Raw genomic sequence first — 16,907 nt, 5'->3', positions numbered from 1 at the left:
TCCCTGTTTATGCTCGAACATTCTCTCCCTCTCTCTCAAATAAATAAAATCTTTAAAGAAAATGCTTAAGTTCTTACTGCTGATAATTTGTTCAAAAGAGTTAAGTTTCTTTTTTGGTTAGGTTCTTTAACTTACTGAAAACACGTGTTAAATAACCACATATCAGGTTCTTCTACCCATTGTATCTCTGTTTATTTCAGTGCTCTTCTTTTTAATGAAGTAAAATATATTTCCACTCTGGAAGACCTTCAGAACATAGAAAGTGCTCTGAAAGGAAAAGCCAACATTGCATTCTCCTACGTAAGAGCCATTGGAACACCAGGTATTTAACTTTTCTCTTAATCGTTTTTGTGCGTCTGCACTTGTCTGAATGTGTTGAAGGACTTAAAATAGGATCCTTACCATTAAGTTTTCTTTCTTTAAGCAAGCAGCATAGTAATATGATTGAACAAAAACCCTGGAGCCAGATTGCCTAGTTAGATGCTGTGCCCCCATGACTTACACTGTGACTTGCACAATTTACGTAAATTGAGTTTCCTAATCAGTAAGGTGGTGAAAATAACTATGCCTACCCCTTAGTGTTATTGTGAGGACCAAATGAGTTCAAATAATTAAGATAGTTCCTGACATGTAAGGGTGTCCTATAAGGGTTAGTTACTATGTTTATCTCCTTATGGTCCTCCTGGTACCTGGTATAGTATTTTACTGTATTCGATAATGTTGACTGAATGGCTTTCTGTTTTATTTTAACATTTGCTGTTGATGACTTTTTCCTGACTTAAAGAATATGTAATTTTGACAGCATCACCGTGAGCTGTAAAATGCAAAATTACGTAATTTTGTAGTCAAGAAGTTTATAAACATCTTATGAACAGATTATTATTATGCTTTCAAGACTTTGATTTATTAATGGTTTTAACTTGATCATGTTAATATAAAATGTTAAAGACACTTTAAAAATGGAAATGCTGGGGTGCCTGGGTGGCTCAGTGGGTTAAAGCCTCTGCCTTCAGCTCAGGTCATGGTCCCAGGGTCCTGGGATTGTGCCCCGCATTGGGCTCTCTGCTCAGCAGGGAGTTTGCTTCCCTTCCTCTCTCTCTGCCTGTCTCTCTGCCTACTTGTGATCTCTGTCAAATAAATAAATAAAATCTTTAAAAAAATGTAAATGCTCCATGAAATAAAATCACAATTTTTGTAAACATAAAACTTGATAGCTACATAGCATGCCACTGAATTTAACATACTTGTAATAATATACTATTATTTCATCTACTGTTAGCCTGTTTTTGTTTACTTTACAGGGCTCTCAGGTTTACTGTCCATAGTTTATAATTGTCATCAATGAGAAAGATGAGCTAGAGAGGGTTTATGTTGCTACAGTGGAACCAGAATTCTCTGATTTGTATTTTAACAGGATCATCCTGACTTCTATGTTTGGAATAGATTAGAAGGAGGAATAGTAGAATAAGGAAGGAAAGTTAGGAGGTTATTGCAGTAAGTCAGGTGAGAGATGTTGGTGGGTGGTTTGGATCAGGGTGTTAGCAGTGGAGGTGGCAGTAAATTTGAACTCTAGCAGTATTTTGGCTGTATGAATTTGCTGATGTATTAGATGTGGAATGAGAGAGAAATAGCAGAGACCAGGGTGGCTCTGAGGTTTTAGCTTGAGTTACTCGAAAGGTGAAATTGCTAATAAGTGAAGTAGGGAAGATTGAAAATAGACAGTTTGGAGAAGCTCTGGAATTCATTTTTGGACATCCTACTTGTGAAATACCATCTAGACATCCAAGGAGAGATATCAGCAAGATAGTTGGATGCTACTAGTCCACGTTTGATGGTGGAGATACAGACTAGCGCTATAAATTTGGGAGATAAAACCGTGAGACCAGAAGAGATCACAAAGTGAATGATGCTAGATGAGAAAGAGAAGAAGATTGAACTGTTGAGATCCGTCAACATTTACAGGTCACTGAAGTGAGATGTAAACAATAAAGAGACAGAAGGAATGGACTGTATGGTAGGAATATCCTGTAAGCAAATTGAAGATAGGGTTTTAAGGAAGAGATAGGAACAGTTGTGTCAACTGATGCTGAAAAGTTAATTAAGATAAGAGCTAATTGACCTAATTATGCTTAGCACTATGGGATTTGTTGGTGACCTTGGCAAGCACAGTTTCTGTAAAGTGGTAGGGTAAATGCCTAATGGGGTACAAGAGAATAGGTAGAGAGCAACTGGAGGCTGTGAATATGGAGACTCATTAGAGAAATTTTGCTGTTAAGGGAAGGAGGAAAATGGGGCAGTGGCTGGAAGAGTATGTGGGTGAAGTGAAGAATTTCTTAAGCATATTTGTATGTTGACAAGAAAGATCCAGTAGAAAGCAGAAACTACAGTATGGAGGACAAAACAGGGAGAATTACTGGAATAACATCTTTGAGTCAACAAGAGGGGATGAAATCTAATGAACGAGGGGAAGTGTGGTTCTTTGGTGGAAGCACAGAAAATTCATCTATGGTGAAAGGAGGGAAGACAGAGACTATGGGCATCAATTTTGTTAAGTGGGCAGATAAATATGCTTCTGGAAGTTTTTTTGTTTTTGCTTTTGCAACTGGCTATGTTTTTCTCAGTGAAATAAAAATGATGATTTCGTCAGATAGTTTGAGGAGAGAAGACATGAAATAGTTGTTTTAGAAGGCCTGAAAATAAAGAACGGTTGGGGCCTCTGGGATGGCTCAGTCCAATTAAGTGTCTGACTCTTGGTTTCAGTTCAGGGCATGATCTCAGGGTCCTGAGATCGAGCCCCGTGTCGGGGCTCTGCACTCAGTGGGGAATCTGCTTAAGATTCTTCTCTCCCTCCCAGCCCCTCGCTACCTGTGCTCTCTCTCTTTTTTAAATCTTAAAAGAAAAAAAAAAGTTTGCCAGACAGCAATAATAGTTGGTATCAGTAATTTAAAGTGAGCCCATGGGGCACCGGGGTGGTCCAGTAGGTTAAGTGTTGGACTCTTGATTTCGGCTCAGGTCATGATCTCAGGGTTGTGGGGTCATGCCTTGCATAACCAAGGAGTCTGCTTAAGATCTTCTCCCTCTGCCCCTTTTCCTGCTCATGTGCTCTCTCTCTCAAATAAATAAACAATAAAGTGAGATCATTAGTGTGGTGATGCTAACAGGTTTTTGTTTTTGTTTTTCCCTCCATCCATGTTTATTTTTATGGGTGTAAGTACAGAATAAGCAGCATATCTGATTTAATCTGGATTGTATTTTAGCCAGACAGGTAGGTGAGTGATTATGAAGACTGACCATGGAATGTAAGCTGGGAAGCTTAAGAGGGAAAAAACCCCCCGAAGGAGTGGAGGATGGTGAAAATGATAGGACTGTAGTTCCTAGAGGATTATGTACTAGACAGAGTGACATGAAGATGGAGAGGGGGTGTGTGTTTATAGAAGGAAGGGGTTGAGGGTATGCTAGACATTGAGATTTTGGAGGGGTTTGAGATTGATAATTACAAATCCTGATGTGGGACCATAGCAGCGAGTGGCTAAGGTAGACTTGAGGAGAGATCACTGGATCTCTAGAGAGGACCAAAGACTGAGAGGCTCGATTTGCAAGTGTCATCTACGGGGATAATGAATCCACCAAGGATTATGAGGGAATAGTATTAGAATGACAATGTGACAGAAGCTAAATTTTTTTGTGGCATGAGGGGTTTGTTTCTGGCTGGGGTGGTAGATGACTCCAAGGCAGAATGGTGAGTGGGATACTCTGATGAACTCCTCACATGGTAGAAGATTGAGGGGGAGGGGAAGATGATTGCCTAGAAATGGCAGTGAGGAGAAAAGGGGAAATCAAACAAAATGGAAAGGAAGAAATGCTTCAAGTAAATAGTTTGAGAAAATTTCCCAGAACTGAAGGATTTGAGCTTCCAAATTGAAAGGGCTCACTGAATCCCAGGATAATGGGTGAATGTAAAACATCTCATTTTGCAGTTTCAGAATGTTGGGAACAAATACTGTTCTAAAAGCTTCCAGAAAGAAAGAGTATACAGTTAAAGCATCAAGAATCAGAATTGCATTGGACTTCTCAGTTGCAGCCCTAGAAACCCAAGAAAATGGAGCAATGCTTTCAGAATTCTCAGGGGAAATGACTTGAATGTAGAATTCAATATGCAGACAACTGTAGTTAGTTACAATATAAAATAAAGACATTTTTATAAGCATAAGGTCACAAAACGTGTATTTCATATATCCTCTCACAAGCACAAGGTGCTAGAGAATGGGAGTGAGGGAGCAAATCAGTCAGGAGGATGTGGGTAACAGGCCAAAGGACCCAGCACAAGAGACGGAGTAAGAGAATCCCCAGGACGATGGTGAAGTGAGTAGTGAGTTCCCAGGATGAAGCTGTGCAGCAGGCCCAGTCGCAGGCACTGCAGTGAATCAGTGGGCTCTGCAGAAGTGTCTCCAAGAAGAGGGAACTGCTCAGGTGCCCGATCTATTTGAAGTATTGAGAGCATTCGCCAGCAGTGGAAGAATTTAGCAATAGAAATAAATTTAAACAAATTAAAAAGTTATAGCTAGTGAAAAAGTTGCTCAGAAAAGGAGAAATGTTCATTTGGCACTCTGTGACTCACTTGTAAATAGTATTTGCTGAGTTATGACAATGTAAATGCAGATAATTAAGCTAATAAAAATTAGAACTATATTGGGATCATTGAGGGGATAGAAGTGTGTATGTGGGGTGAGGTTTTGGGAAAGAGTCAATAAATAGTAATAATAACACTTTAAAAAATCAAGAGATAAGAGTTGGAGATAAATACCAAAAGAAACAATAAAAGAATTGAAAGTAGCTGTCCCTTGGGAATTGGAAATGGGGTGGGGGTGGGAGATAAATTGTTGTTTTCTTAATATGTTTTGGAGAATTGTTTCTTTTTATTTATTTTTTATTTTTTAATTTTTAAAAAAGATTTTATTTATTTATTTGATAGAAAGAGAGAGAGCGCACGTGCACAAGTCAGCAGAGCATCAGGCAGAGGGAGACGGAGAAGCAGGCTCCCAGCTGAGCAGAGAGCCTGATGCAGGGTTTGGTCCCTGGACTCTGGGATCATGACCTGAGGCAAAGGCAGACGCTTAACCAGCTGAGCCACCCAGGCACCCTGAATTGCTTTTTTAAAAACTATGTATAAGAATAAGTTTGAAATGTGTAAGCGTGATGATTCACAGACCCCTACCCCCCAGGGCAAATAATACATTATATGTTAATAAAAGTTATTTAAAAAAGAATAACTTTGATTAAAAGAAAACCAAGCCAGAAACAATAAGTAGGCATATACGTAAAATATAACATGTAAAAATTGGATGGCGGATGCATAGTCTCTCCCCTACTATGAGGAGGAAACTGTCACAGATTTGTCATATGTTATATTCTCAAGTATAACTCATTTCTATTTCCTATTAACTCTTCTCTTTCCTTGAATAGAATACACTTTTCATAATTTCTTTAACTGCCTGCATTTTCCCGATTGGGATTCCTACAAGGAATTTTTCTTCGTAATAGAGCTTCAAAGGGTATAGGGCAATACTCAGAGAGTCACACAAACTAACTTCTTGTCTCCCAACTCTCTTATCTTTTCTTCAGAGCACAGAGCGGTCATGGAAGCTGCTTTTGTATTTGGGACTACATACCAGTTTGTTCTAACCACGGAAACTGCCCTTTTGGAAAGTATTGGGTATGTACAAGAGGGATATGTCAACAATTTTATGTTTGCTTCTTTCACATTACTTATTCAACATCTCCATCAGAGTTTACATCATGGGCTTACCCGAGAGGAATTGTAAGCAGATGGGAATATATAAATGAAACTGCAAATCCCCTTCATTATTACTGTCTTCCATTGTACAGTCTGAAAATGAATTTAAATATACAGAGGTAATATTAGGCTAAGGTGAACAAAGACAATATGGATAAGCCACAATATGTGATCCCATGAGTGGCCAAGCGTATTTGAGGAATAGATCTCCCAAAGTGATCACATAGGTGATAAAATAACAGCTTTCATAACTAAACTCCAGAATTTTTTCCTGAGAGTTCTGTAAGTTACTTTGTCAGAATAGTCTTTTTTTTTTTTTTTTAAGATTTTATTTATTTATTGGACAGACAGAGATCACAAGCAGGCAGAGAGGCAGGCAGAGAGAGAGGAGGAAGCCCTCTCCCCGCTGAGCAGAGAGTCCGATGTGGGGCTCGATCCCAGGACCCTGGGATCAGGACCTGAGCCGAAGGCAGAGGCTTTAACCCACTGAGCCACCCAGGCGCCCCTGTCAGATTAGTCTTAATTATATTTAAGTACAGTTTTTGAGCAAAATTTTTTAAATGTTTATTTTTCTTATTTAGTTTCTAGCATACAATTTTAGGTAGAGGCCTTCTTTTGACTTTTTGCCTGGGCAACCTAGGGTTGATGTTTCTTTCCTTTGGTAATTATAGACACAGGGAATAGCCAGTGTATTTTAAAGATTTTTCCTCAAAATGCTCTTCAGGAAAATTAATAGGAAGCAAGGCAAAATGGTGATCATGTGACCTTTTTATACCATGCAAGGGTTTTTGTTTTTGTTTTTTAGTTTTATTTTTATTTGTCAGAGGATGAGAGAAACACAAGTAGGGGAAGAGACAGGCACAGGGAGAAGCAGACTCCCTGTTGGCAGGAGCCTGATGTGGGATCGATCCCAGGACCCTGAAATCATGACCTGAGCTGAATGCAGACCCTTAACCCATGTCCCAACCATGCAAGAGTTTTTAATTAGCCCTCCTGCTAACTTCTTGGAAAACAGTGACTATTTGATAAAACCACATGCAATTAATTAAGTCCCAGACATTTTACAACTCTGTAAATTTAGAGTTTAGTGCATAGAAGGCTGATTAGGTGAAATGATTTTTGGGAGGAGTGGCTAGATGGGGAATAAGGTTGTAGAGAGAAGTTATGTTTTTACTGCTCTGTACACATAGGCCAGCATTTTCTCATTGGCCACCTTTTCTCATTTGTCTCTTCTGATTGGACTGTCATTCTGCTGACTCCTTCATTAATGAATTAAAGAAAACTTTGATGCATGATTACTGTCTGTATACAAATTAATATTTTTAACCATTTGGGGACTTTTGCTGACAAAACCACCAAGCTTTGCTGTAAGTCACCGAGTCTCAAGATACGATAAGCAGTGGTTTAGCAAGCTGCTTTGCAACTCTCAGTGTTGACTGCCAGTTTCCCATCCCAGAATGGGGGAAGTCTGGTTATTCTCATCTCATGGTGATTCTGTGGCAGCCTTACAGTTTTGCTGCCAGTTAATTGTTTGTATGTTTTTGTGTGTTCCTAGCTTATTCCTTTTCTGGTGATGAATAGTTGGAGATAAAGGTGACATGCTTAAAACACAGAAGATAAAGGTCCTATCATTTATCTTACAAAATCTGTTCAGCAAGATATACCACATACATAGCATATTCTGATCTATGGCTAGACATGATAATGGTCTGTAAGGATTTTTGCCTTTCCCTATTTTTAAAATGAGAATTTTAAAATATCCAGTTACTCTTTTTTTTTTTTTTTGGTATACTTTTGAATATTTAATACATTGGAGATGTTTCAGTATTCATCTATTCATGGATAGCAAGATGATAAGGAGTCCTACCTAGACCTACCTAGACCTAATATGACTAATATGACAGGGTGGGACTTTGCATTCAGAGTACTATAGTCCTATGGCATAACTTCTGGATGAAGTAGTTTGGCTATGACTTTGCGTTGTCTCCTAATGGAGGAGAGGTGAATGCATTTTTTTTTCTTTCATTTGATCATTCTTTTATTCAACAAATAGTTATTGAATGCCCTCTATATGCTAGGCACTATTCTAGTTGCTGGAGCTGTAACAGTGGGTAGGTCTAGTATATTAATCATTATATCATGTTGGACCTGAATTTCTTTGAAGTTATATGTTGGTTAAGGAGGGTGTATAGGATAGGTAGTATAAGAGGTGGCATGCCATAGGAATACAAGTATGTTTTGTTATCTCCCCGCACTCCCCTCTTAAAGGGTCTGTGTATAGGCCAAGGATGTTAGCCCCTCACCCCATACATGTTATCATCAGTTAGATCAGAGGTGGCCACCTGATCTAGGGTCAACCAGCCCACTGGCTTACCTTAGCAAATGAGATCCCCTCTCTCAGGAACTTGGAATTGGACATGGAGAAATGGGATTATATAGTGTTTTGGCTCTCTTGCTCATAGGAATGTTTTGGCCATGTAGAAGTAAAGCAGAGAGGGTTGTCTTTATATATAAAGAGAGTTGGGAGCTGAAAATATTAATGGCAAAATGAAGATCCCTTGAACTCCTGATGTTCAGATCTATACATTTATTCTCTGATTTAATTGCTTGAATTTTCCTTGTGTTCTGTAATATGTGCTTCTACACTTCCAGTAAGCCCCTCTCCACCTTTTTGGTTTCTGTTACCTACAACCAATGATTTCTGATGAAATAACTTTCCAAAATTATTATTTTAGAGGTTATGATATGATGTTCAACCTCAACTGGGTCCTCCTGCTTTCAAAACTTTGCTTTTAATATATATAACCATGTGAGACCCTAAATAGTTCCAAAGTTAAGTACTTTGAGTTTAAGAGTCAAAAATTAAGTACTTTAATTGGGTTTTAGCTATATAGTTCCTTTGTCTAAAGTACCCATTTGTCTTATCTTGTTCGGGAAGTTCTGTCTCCTTTACTGTTTTAATCTCTATGAACTTCTTTTTCCTTTCCTTCTTTCTCCTTTCTGACTTGAGGCAGAATGAAATATTTCTTTGTTTCTCATAGTACTTTGCATATTGTAGCACTTACAAACTACATTAGAAAAAAACTGTATGTCCTTTATTCTAAGCCCCTCAAGGATTTGAATCATCTTATTCATCTTAGTTTTTTGTATTTGGTATAGGGCCTAACACAGAATAGGCTTTATAATCCTTGACTGATTGTTTCTTTAACCATTGAATCTATTAGAAATTAGTTTGTAATTAAATTTGAAATCAGTGAACCTCAGATCTCAGTTTGAGCATGTATCAAGAATTAAAATAACATTTTAAAAATAAAAATTTGCAGTATTTTGCCAAACCCTGCTAATGCCATATGGAGATTTTTTAAATGCTATTTTAATTTTGGCAAACTTTACTTACCCACTATAAGTTTATCTTTGAATTCTCTTATTGAAGGGATGCCAGAACTCAAATTATAAGCCATATTTGCTGAGTTTTGTAATATTTCAGATACAAACTCACAAACTCCCACAAACTGTCACATGGTTTCTATCTTAAGGCATGTTTTGGCTGAAGTTTATTCAAAACAGATTTGAGTTTAAATTAAACCTAGAAAATTTGTGTTACAAGGCTTTATTTAGCATAGCTCTAGAAAAGCAACTACATTCGAAGATAATCTCCTTGTCCTCAAGGTGACAGTCCTTTATTTAAAAAAAAAAAATTGTGTGGACCTGTCTATAACCTAATTTAGAAGTTTAGGGAAAAAATTGCTAATACAACTCTAAAACTGTATCTTCTTTTTTTGCTTAGGTCCATTTTATTTTGTTTTACTGTTTTAGATTTTTACTAAAACAGTAACTAAAACACATGAGACTTAAAGATATTTGAACTATGTCTTTCTGGATGGTAGAAAGATAATACATTGAACTTCTTCAAGTGAATCTGTCCCTGATTTTTTATTTGTAGCACTGAGGATATTGAAAATGCACATCTCTACTTTTTTCATTGTAAACAAGTCTTGGATTTGACTGAGCAATGTAGAAGAACACTGATGGAACTACCACTGACTACGTTGAATATACATCGATTTATTAAGACAATGGAAGCTCCTCTTCTGGTATGTTTCGTATTTTATTTTATTATTTTTTTAAAGATTTTATTTATTTGTTTTGAGAGAGAGCACACATAAGCAGGGGGAGGGACAGAGGCAGAGGGAGAGAGAGAATCCAACCCAGACTCCATGCGGAGCACGGAGCCCAATGTTAGGCTTGATCTCATGATCCTGAGATCACGATCTAAGCTGAAACCGAGAGCTGGTGGCTCAACCAACAGACTCACCCAGGCGCCTGTATGTTTCTTATTTTAATATATTAGGTCATTCATATGTAAAATTTATTACAGTTATGCATTTTACTTAGATGAACTCTTTTTCCCTTTCCTTAGACCTATTTCTTTCACTGAGGGGGATTTAGGAGTATTTACTTATTGAAGGTAGAATAGAAGATACACTGATCATGAGATGACATTTTAATGCCTGGAAATAAATTGTATTGAAATCCAAATATACCCATGTGTAAGTGGAAATATTCTGTGGTAGTTTTAATGAACTGCGACCACTCCAAGATCACAAAGACCACATCATGGTTAAGGAAAGACCTCTTTTGTGAACGTTTTTTAAAAAACCATTTTTATTAACATATAATGTATTATTTGCCCCAGGGGTATAGGTCTGTGACTCGTCAGGCTTACACACTTCACAGTACTCACCATAGCACATACCCCCCCCCATAACCCATCCATAACCCAACCACCCTCTCCACCCTCCCCCAGCAATCCTCAGTTTATTTTGTGAGATTAAGAGTCTATGGTTTGTCTCCTTTCCGATCCCATCTTGTTTCATTTTTTCCTTCCATACCCTCCAAGCCCCCCACTCTGCCTCTCAGCTTCCTCATATCAGGGAGATCGTATGATAATTGTCTTTCTTTCTTTCTTTTTTTTTTTTAAGATTTTATTTATTTATTTGACAGAGATCACAAGTAGGCAGAGAGGCAGGCAGAGAGAGAGGTGGAGGCAGGCTCCCTGCAGAGCAGAGAGCCCAATGCGGGGCTCGATCCCAGGACCCTGGGATCATGACCTGAACTGAAGGCAGAGGCTTAACCCACTGAGCCGCCCAGGTGCCCCCGATAATTGTCTTTCTTTGATTGACTTATTTCACTCAGCATAATACCCTCTAGTTCCATCCACATCATTGCAAATGGCAAGATTTCATGTCTTTTGATGGCTACATAGTATTCCATTGTATATATATATACCACATCTTCTTTATCCATTCGTCTGTTGATGGACATCTAGGTTCTTTCCATAGTTTGGCTATTGTGAACATTGCTGCTATAAACATTCGGGTGCATGTTTCCCTTCGGATCACTACATTCTTTAATTTCCTGGTTGACCCATTCATTCCTTAGTAGGATGCTCTTTAGCCAACTTTCCTCTTGTGATTGAGTTCTAGCTTCAGAGCACTGTGGTCTGAAAATATGCAGGGAATGATCCCAATCTTTTGGTGCCGGTTGAGACCTGATTTGTGACCCAGGATGTGATCTATTCTGGAGAATGTTCCATGTGCACTAGAGAAGAATGTGTATTCTGTTGCTTTGGGATGGAATGTTCTGAATACATCTGTGATGTCCGTCTGGTCCACTGTGTCATTTAAGGCCTTTATTTCCTTGTTGATCTTTTGCTTAGATGATCTGTCCATTTCAGTGAGGGGGGGGGGTGTTCAAATCCCATAGTATTATTGTATTATTGTCAATGTGTTTCTTTGATTTTGTTATTAATTGGTTTATATAGTTGGTTGCTCCCATGTTAAGGGCATAGATATTTAAAATTGTTAGATCTTCTTGTTGGACAGACCCTTTAAGTATGATATAGTGTCCTTCCTCATCTCTTATTATAGTCTTTGGCTTAAAATCTAATTTATCTGATACAAGGATTGCCACCCCAGCTTTCTTTTGATGTCCATTAGCATGGTAAATTGTTTTCCGCCTCCTCACTCTAAATCTGGAGGTGTCTTTGGGTCTAAAATGAGTTTCTTATAGACAGCATATTGATGGGTTTTGTTTTTTATCCATTCTGATACCCTGTGTCTTTTGATTGGTGCATTTAACCCATTTACATTCAGGGTAACTATTGTGAAAGATAGGAATTTAGTGCCATTGTATTGCCTATAAGATGACTGTTACTGTATGTTGTCTCTGTTCCTTTCTGGTCTATGTTACTTTTAGGTTCTCTCTTTGCATAGAGGACCCCTTTCAATATTTCCTGTAGGGCTGGTTTGGTGTTTGCAAATTCTTTCAGTTTTTGTTTGTCCTGGAAGCTTTTTATCTTTCCTTATATTTTCAATGATAGCCTAGCTGGATATAGTATTCTTGGCTGCATATTTTTCTCATTTAGTGCTCTGAATATATCATGTCAGTTCTTTCTGGTCTGCCAGGTCTCTGTGGATAAGTCTGCTGCCAATCTAATATTTCTACCATTGTATGTTACGGACTTCTTGTCCCGAGCTGCTTTCAGGATTTTCTTTGTCACCAGGACTTGTAAGTTTTACTATTAGATGACAGGGTGTGGACCTATTTTTATTGATTTTGAGGGGGATTCTCTGTGCCTCCTGGATTTTGATGCTTGTTTTCTTTGCCGCATTAGGGAAAGTCTCTACTATAATTCACTCCAATATACCTTCTGCCCCCTCTCTCTTTCTTCTTCTTCTGGAATCCCAATTATTCTAATATTGTGTCATCTTATGGTATCACTTCTCTTTCGAATTCTCCCCTTGTGGTCCAGTAGTTGTTTGTCTCTCTTTTGCTCAGCTTCTTTATTCTCCCTTATTTGATCTTCTATATCCTAATTCTCTCTTCTGCCTCATTTATCCTGGCAGTAAGAGCCTCCAATTTTAATTGCACATCATTAATAGCTTTTTAAAATTTCAACTTGGTTAGATTTTAGTTCTTTTATTTCTCCAGAAGGGGATTTTATTTCTCCTGGAAGGTTTTCTCTAGTATCTTCCATACCTTTTTCAAGCCCAGTTAGCACCTTGAGAATCGTCATTCTGAACTCTAGTTGTGACATATTACTAATGTCTGTATTGATTAGGTCCCTAGCCTTCAGTACTGCCCATTGTTCTTTTTTTTGTGGTGAGTTTTTTCACCTTGTCATTTTATCCAGATAAGAATATATGAACAAGAGAATAAAATACTAAAAGGGTGGCAAAGACCCCAGAAAAATGTATGCTAACCAAATCAGAAGAGACCCAAAACCAGGGGGAGAAGTAAGGGGGAAAAAAGAAATTAAAAAAAAAAAAATATATATATATATATAGTAGACTGGTGAATAGAACAGAGCCACCCACTTGATTTTGGGTGTATTTTGGTATCTTAGAAGAAACTACCTCCCAAAATTTTAAAGAAAGAGAAACTTATATATATACAAAAATAAGAGTAAACGCGTTAAAGGGGTGGAATATGATTGTAAAGATGAAAATTTAAAAAAAAACTCTAATAAAGGAATTGATAAGATAAGTTGGTTGGAAAAAGAAAAAAAAAAAAAGAATGTGCTCAGGCTGGAGACTAGAATAAAGCCATGTGCTAGATTTAGGGTATATTTTGATCTATTAAAAGTAATTATATCCCAAAATTAAAAAAAAAAACAAAAACCTATATGTATACAAAAAATAAAGTCAAATACAATGAAGGGATAAAATATGGCTGTAATAATGAAGGTTTAAAAAGATTTTTTTTAAAGAAAGTTATTGTTAACATAAACTAGTTAAAAAATGTTACAAGAGGAAAGAGGAAAAGTTAAAAAAATAGAATAAGAAAAGTAAAATTAAAAACAATTTAACTTTGCAAGACTAAAGGATCATGGGGGAAAAAACCATGAATCCTATGCATTGCTTTCCCCTAGCTCTGGAGTTCTGCTGTTCTCCTTGATCGGTCAGTTTGGTCTTGGCTGGAGGTTCTAGCTGATCTTCTGGGAGGATCCTTTTGTAGTGATTCTCAAATGTCTTTGCCTGAGGTGGAATTGCACCACCCTTGCCAGGGGCCAGGCTAAGGAATCTGCTCTGGTTTGCTCTTGGGAGCTTTTGTTCCCTGAACGCTTTCCGTACAGTTCGGGTATGAAAATGGCAGCCTCCCAAATTCCGGCCCAGAGGAGCCGAGAGCTTGAGGCCCCACTCCTCAGTGCACCCTCAGAGAAGAGCAGTCAGTTACTCCTGACTTCCTGGTCTCTGGCTTCTCTCTGTGCTCACCCAGCCTGTGACTGAGCATTTATGTCTCTGGCACACAACTCCATTTGGAGTCTCCAAACCCAGCAGATTCCTGCCACACATTCTGTGCCACTCCTCCTGGGGGAGGATGGAAGGGGTCTCTCTGGATCTGCCACTTGTGGAGTCCCTGCTTGAAGAGCAGTGGCTCGACTGTGCCGGGGATCACAGTTTAAGGTAACCCCGAGCTGAGAGCTCACTCCTCGGCTCTGTCTCTGTAGTTGGCTTCCCTGCTCCAATACCTGCAAGCTCTGTTATACTCAGACACCTCTGATCTTTCTGTGACCCTGCAGGACCTGAGACCACACTCTCCCCATGAGGGCTCCACTCTGCTTTGCTTCTGGAACGATGTCCCTTAGTGGAGCAGACTTCTAAAAGTTCTGATTTTGTGCTCCGCTGCTCCACTGCTTGTTGGGAGCTGGCTCCTCCCTCTGCAGTCTATCTTCCCGTTGCTTTTTTTTTTTTTTTTTTTAAGATTTTATTTATTTATTTGTCAGAGAGAGAGAGGGAGAGAGAGCAAGCACAGGCAGACAGAATGGCAGGCAGAGGCAGAGGGAGAAGCAGGCTCCCTGATGAGCAAGGAGCCCGATGGGGGACTCGATCCCAGGACGCTGGGATCATGACCTGAGCTGAAGGCAGCCGCTTAACCAACTGAGCCACCCAGGTGTCCCTTCCCGTTGCTTTGGATTCACTTCTCTGCATGTCCTACCTTTCAGAAAGTTGTCGATTTTCTGTTCCTAGAATTGCTGCTCCTCTTCTCTTCTATCTCTTGTTGAGTTTGTAAGTGTTCAGAATGGTTTGATAACTATCTAACTGAACTCCTGGGACCTGATGTCATTTCAGTCTGCTACTCCTCCGCCATCTTGCCTCTCTGTCCACTTTATTTTTTAAAGATTTTACTTATTTGTCAGAGAGAGAGCACGAGCAGCGGGGAGGGGTAGAGAGAGAGAAGCAGGCTGCCCCTGGAGCAAGGAGCCCAATGCAGGACTCGATTTCAGGATCGTGGGATCATGACTTGAGCCAAAGGCAGATCCTTTTTTTTTTTTTTTTAAAGATTTTATTTATTTATTTGTCAGAGAGAGAGAGAGAGAGAGAGAGAGCGAGCGAGCACAGGCAGACAGAGTAGCAGACAGAGGGAGAAGCAGGCTCCCTGCCGAGCAAGGAGCCCGATGTGGGACTCGATCCCAGGATGCTGGGATCATGACCTGAGCTGAAGGCAGTGGCTTAACCAACTGAGCCACCCAGGCGTCCCCCAAAGGCAGATCCTTAACCAACTGAGCCACCCAGGCATCCTGAATGAGCCATCTTTAAAGCAGACCTTTTGCCTCTTGTCCAAAGGCCCTGCTAATGCTACATGGATCAGAGATGAGCTTGCAGATATACAGTCAAAATAAGCGATTCTTGTTATTTTAAGCCATTGGGTTTTGGAGTACTTTGCTACACACACACAGCGATAGATGGTCAGAAAACACCCTTTAGGTGATCTCATCTGTTTCTATCACGTTAACTATACCAAGTCTCCAATCTGAACTTTCAGGTTAAATTGTTTTTTGGATTTCCTGATCCATATAATTAACTACTAATTAGATGTATCTGTCCTTAAGCTTAGTATGCCCAACATCTATGTGTTGTCCTTGTCCACCATCTTTCTCCATTATCCCTTAATTTACTATCCAGTCATTCATAGCAGAAACCTGGGGAATCATTCTCAAATCCTGCATCTCCCCACATCTACTTTTACATCTTAAATATCTTTTGAATTCTTCATTCTAACAGCCAATGCCTTAATTGAGGTTTTCACCATCTCTCATGTTCTATTTTAGTAATAGTAACTGATTTGGTCTCTATACCTCCTTTTTTTCCCCCCCACTCCTTGAAGTTCATACTTGCCATTGCTGGTAGAGTAATTTTTTTAAACACACATGTTAAAATATTTCATACAATTTCTAAATGATTTCAATTCATTTACAGAAGAAAGCCACACTTTCTTAGGAAGAGGTAATGGTTTTTAATGATTTGGCTCCTTGCCAGATCTCCACCCTTACTGCTTATTCCTCATTTTCAGTTTTTAATGTTGAATTACTGATTGTTCTCCATCTGTTCCTTCAGGTTGTTCTACCTATTCAGGCTTTGGTATAATTCAGTTCAATGTGATTGTAGGACGAGGTCCCCACTTTCTTGCTGCTCATTGGCTGGTGTTGCTCTTAGCTTCTATAGGCTGTTCACAGGTCCTAGCCACAGGGCCTTCTCAAAAAATTGCAGCTTCTTCCTTCAGAGCCAGCAGGACAATCCCACTGCATTGTGCCATGACCGTTTCTATAATAGAACCTAATCAAGGGAATGGCTATCCTAGGGATTGGGATTATGCATTATTGGTGCATCAGGAATCTAGGGGACCATTTTGGAATTTGACCTATCATGGGTAAATATCAATTTTTCTCTAGAAATTTTTAGAATTAAAAAAAATCCTCAATAATTGCAAAGCTTGCAAGAAGGGGTCTTCCTGTGTATCTACTTTTATCCACTATTTGGTTACTCAGTAGGCTCTTTCAGTCTGGCAATGCATGTTCCTTCTTCAGTCATGGGAAACTTTTGTGTTTATTTCAGTGATGATTTCTTCCCTTCTTTTTTCTCCCTTCTCTCTTTCTGGGACTCCCAGTTGGACATTGGACCTCTTGAACCAGTCTTCACCTTTATTACATTTTCTCCTATTTTCCATCTTTTGCTGTATGTACTTTCTGGCAGATTTGTTCAATTTTAATTTTTATTTCTTTATGGATGCAGTATCTTCCCATCACCTGGAGATTATCAGGGGTGGTTTT

General features: G+C 38.9%; 1 protein-coding gene across 3 annotated transcripts in view; it reads left to right on the top strand.

The window, feature by feature from the left end:
• LOC111140203 (thioredoxin domain containing 16) overlaps window positions 1-16,907 on the top strand; it is a 108,427-nt gene that overhangs the window by 44,479 nt on the left and 47,041 nt on the right. For all 3 annotated transcript variants that reach the window (XM_022492552.1, XM_022492547.1, XM_022492541.1), the window contains exons 7-9: window positions 201-322; window positions 5,623-5,713; window positions 9,738-9,888. In XM_022492552.1, the coding sequence (XP_022348260.1) occupies window positions 201-322; window positions 5,623-5,713; window positions 9,738-9,888 (364 nt within the window). The remainder of the gene's footprint in view (window positions 1-200; window positions 323-5,622; window positions 5,714-9,737; window positions 9,889-16,907) is intronic.

Source organism: Enhydra lutris, unplaced genomic scaffold (assembly GCF_002288905.1).
Source record: "Enhydra lutris kenyoni isolate GAN:26980312 unplaced genomic scaffold, ASM228890v2 scaffoldscaffold4, whole genome shotgun sequence".
NCBI lineage: Eukaryota > Metazoa > Chordata > Mammalia > Carnivora > Mustelidae > Enhydra > Enhydra lutris.
Note: the sequence above shows the minus strand (reverse complement) of the source record. Positions and strands in the feature narration are given on the sequence as shown.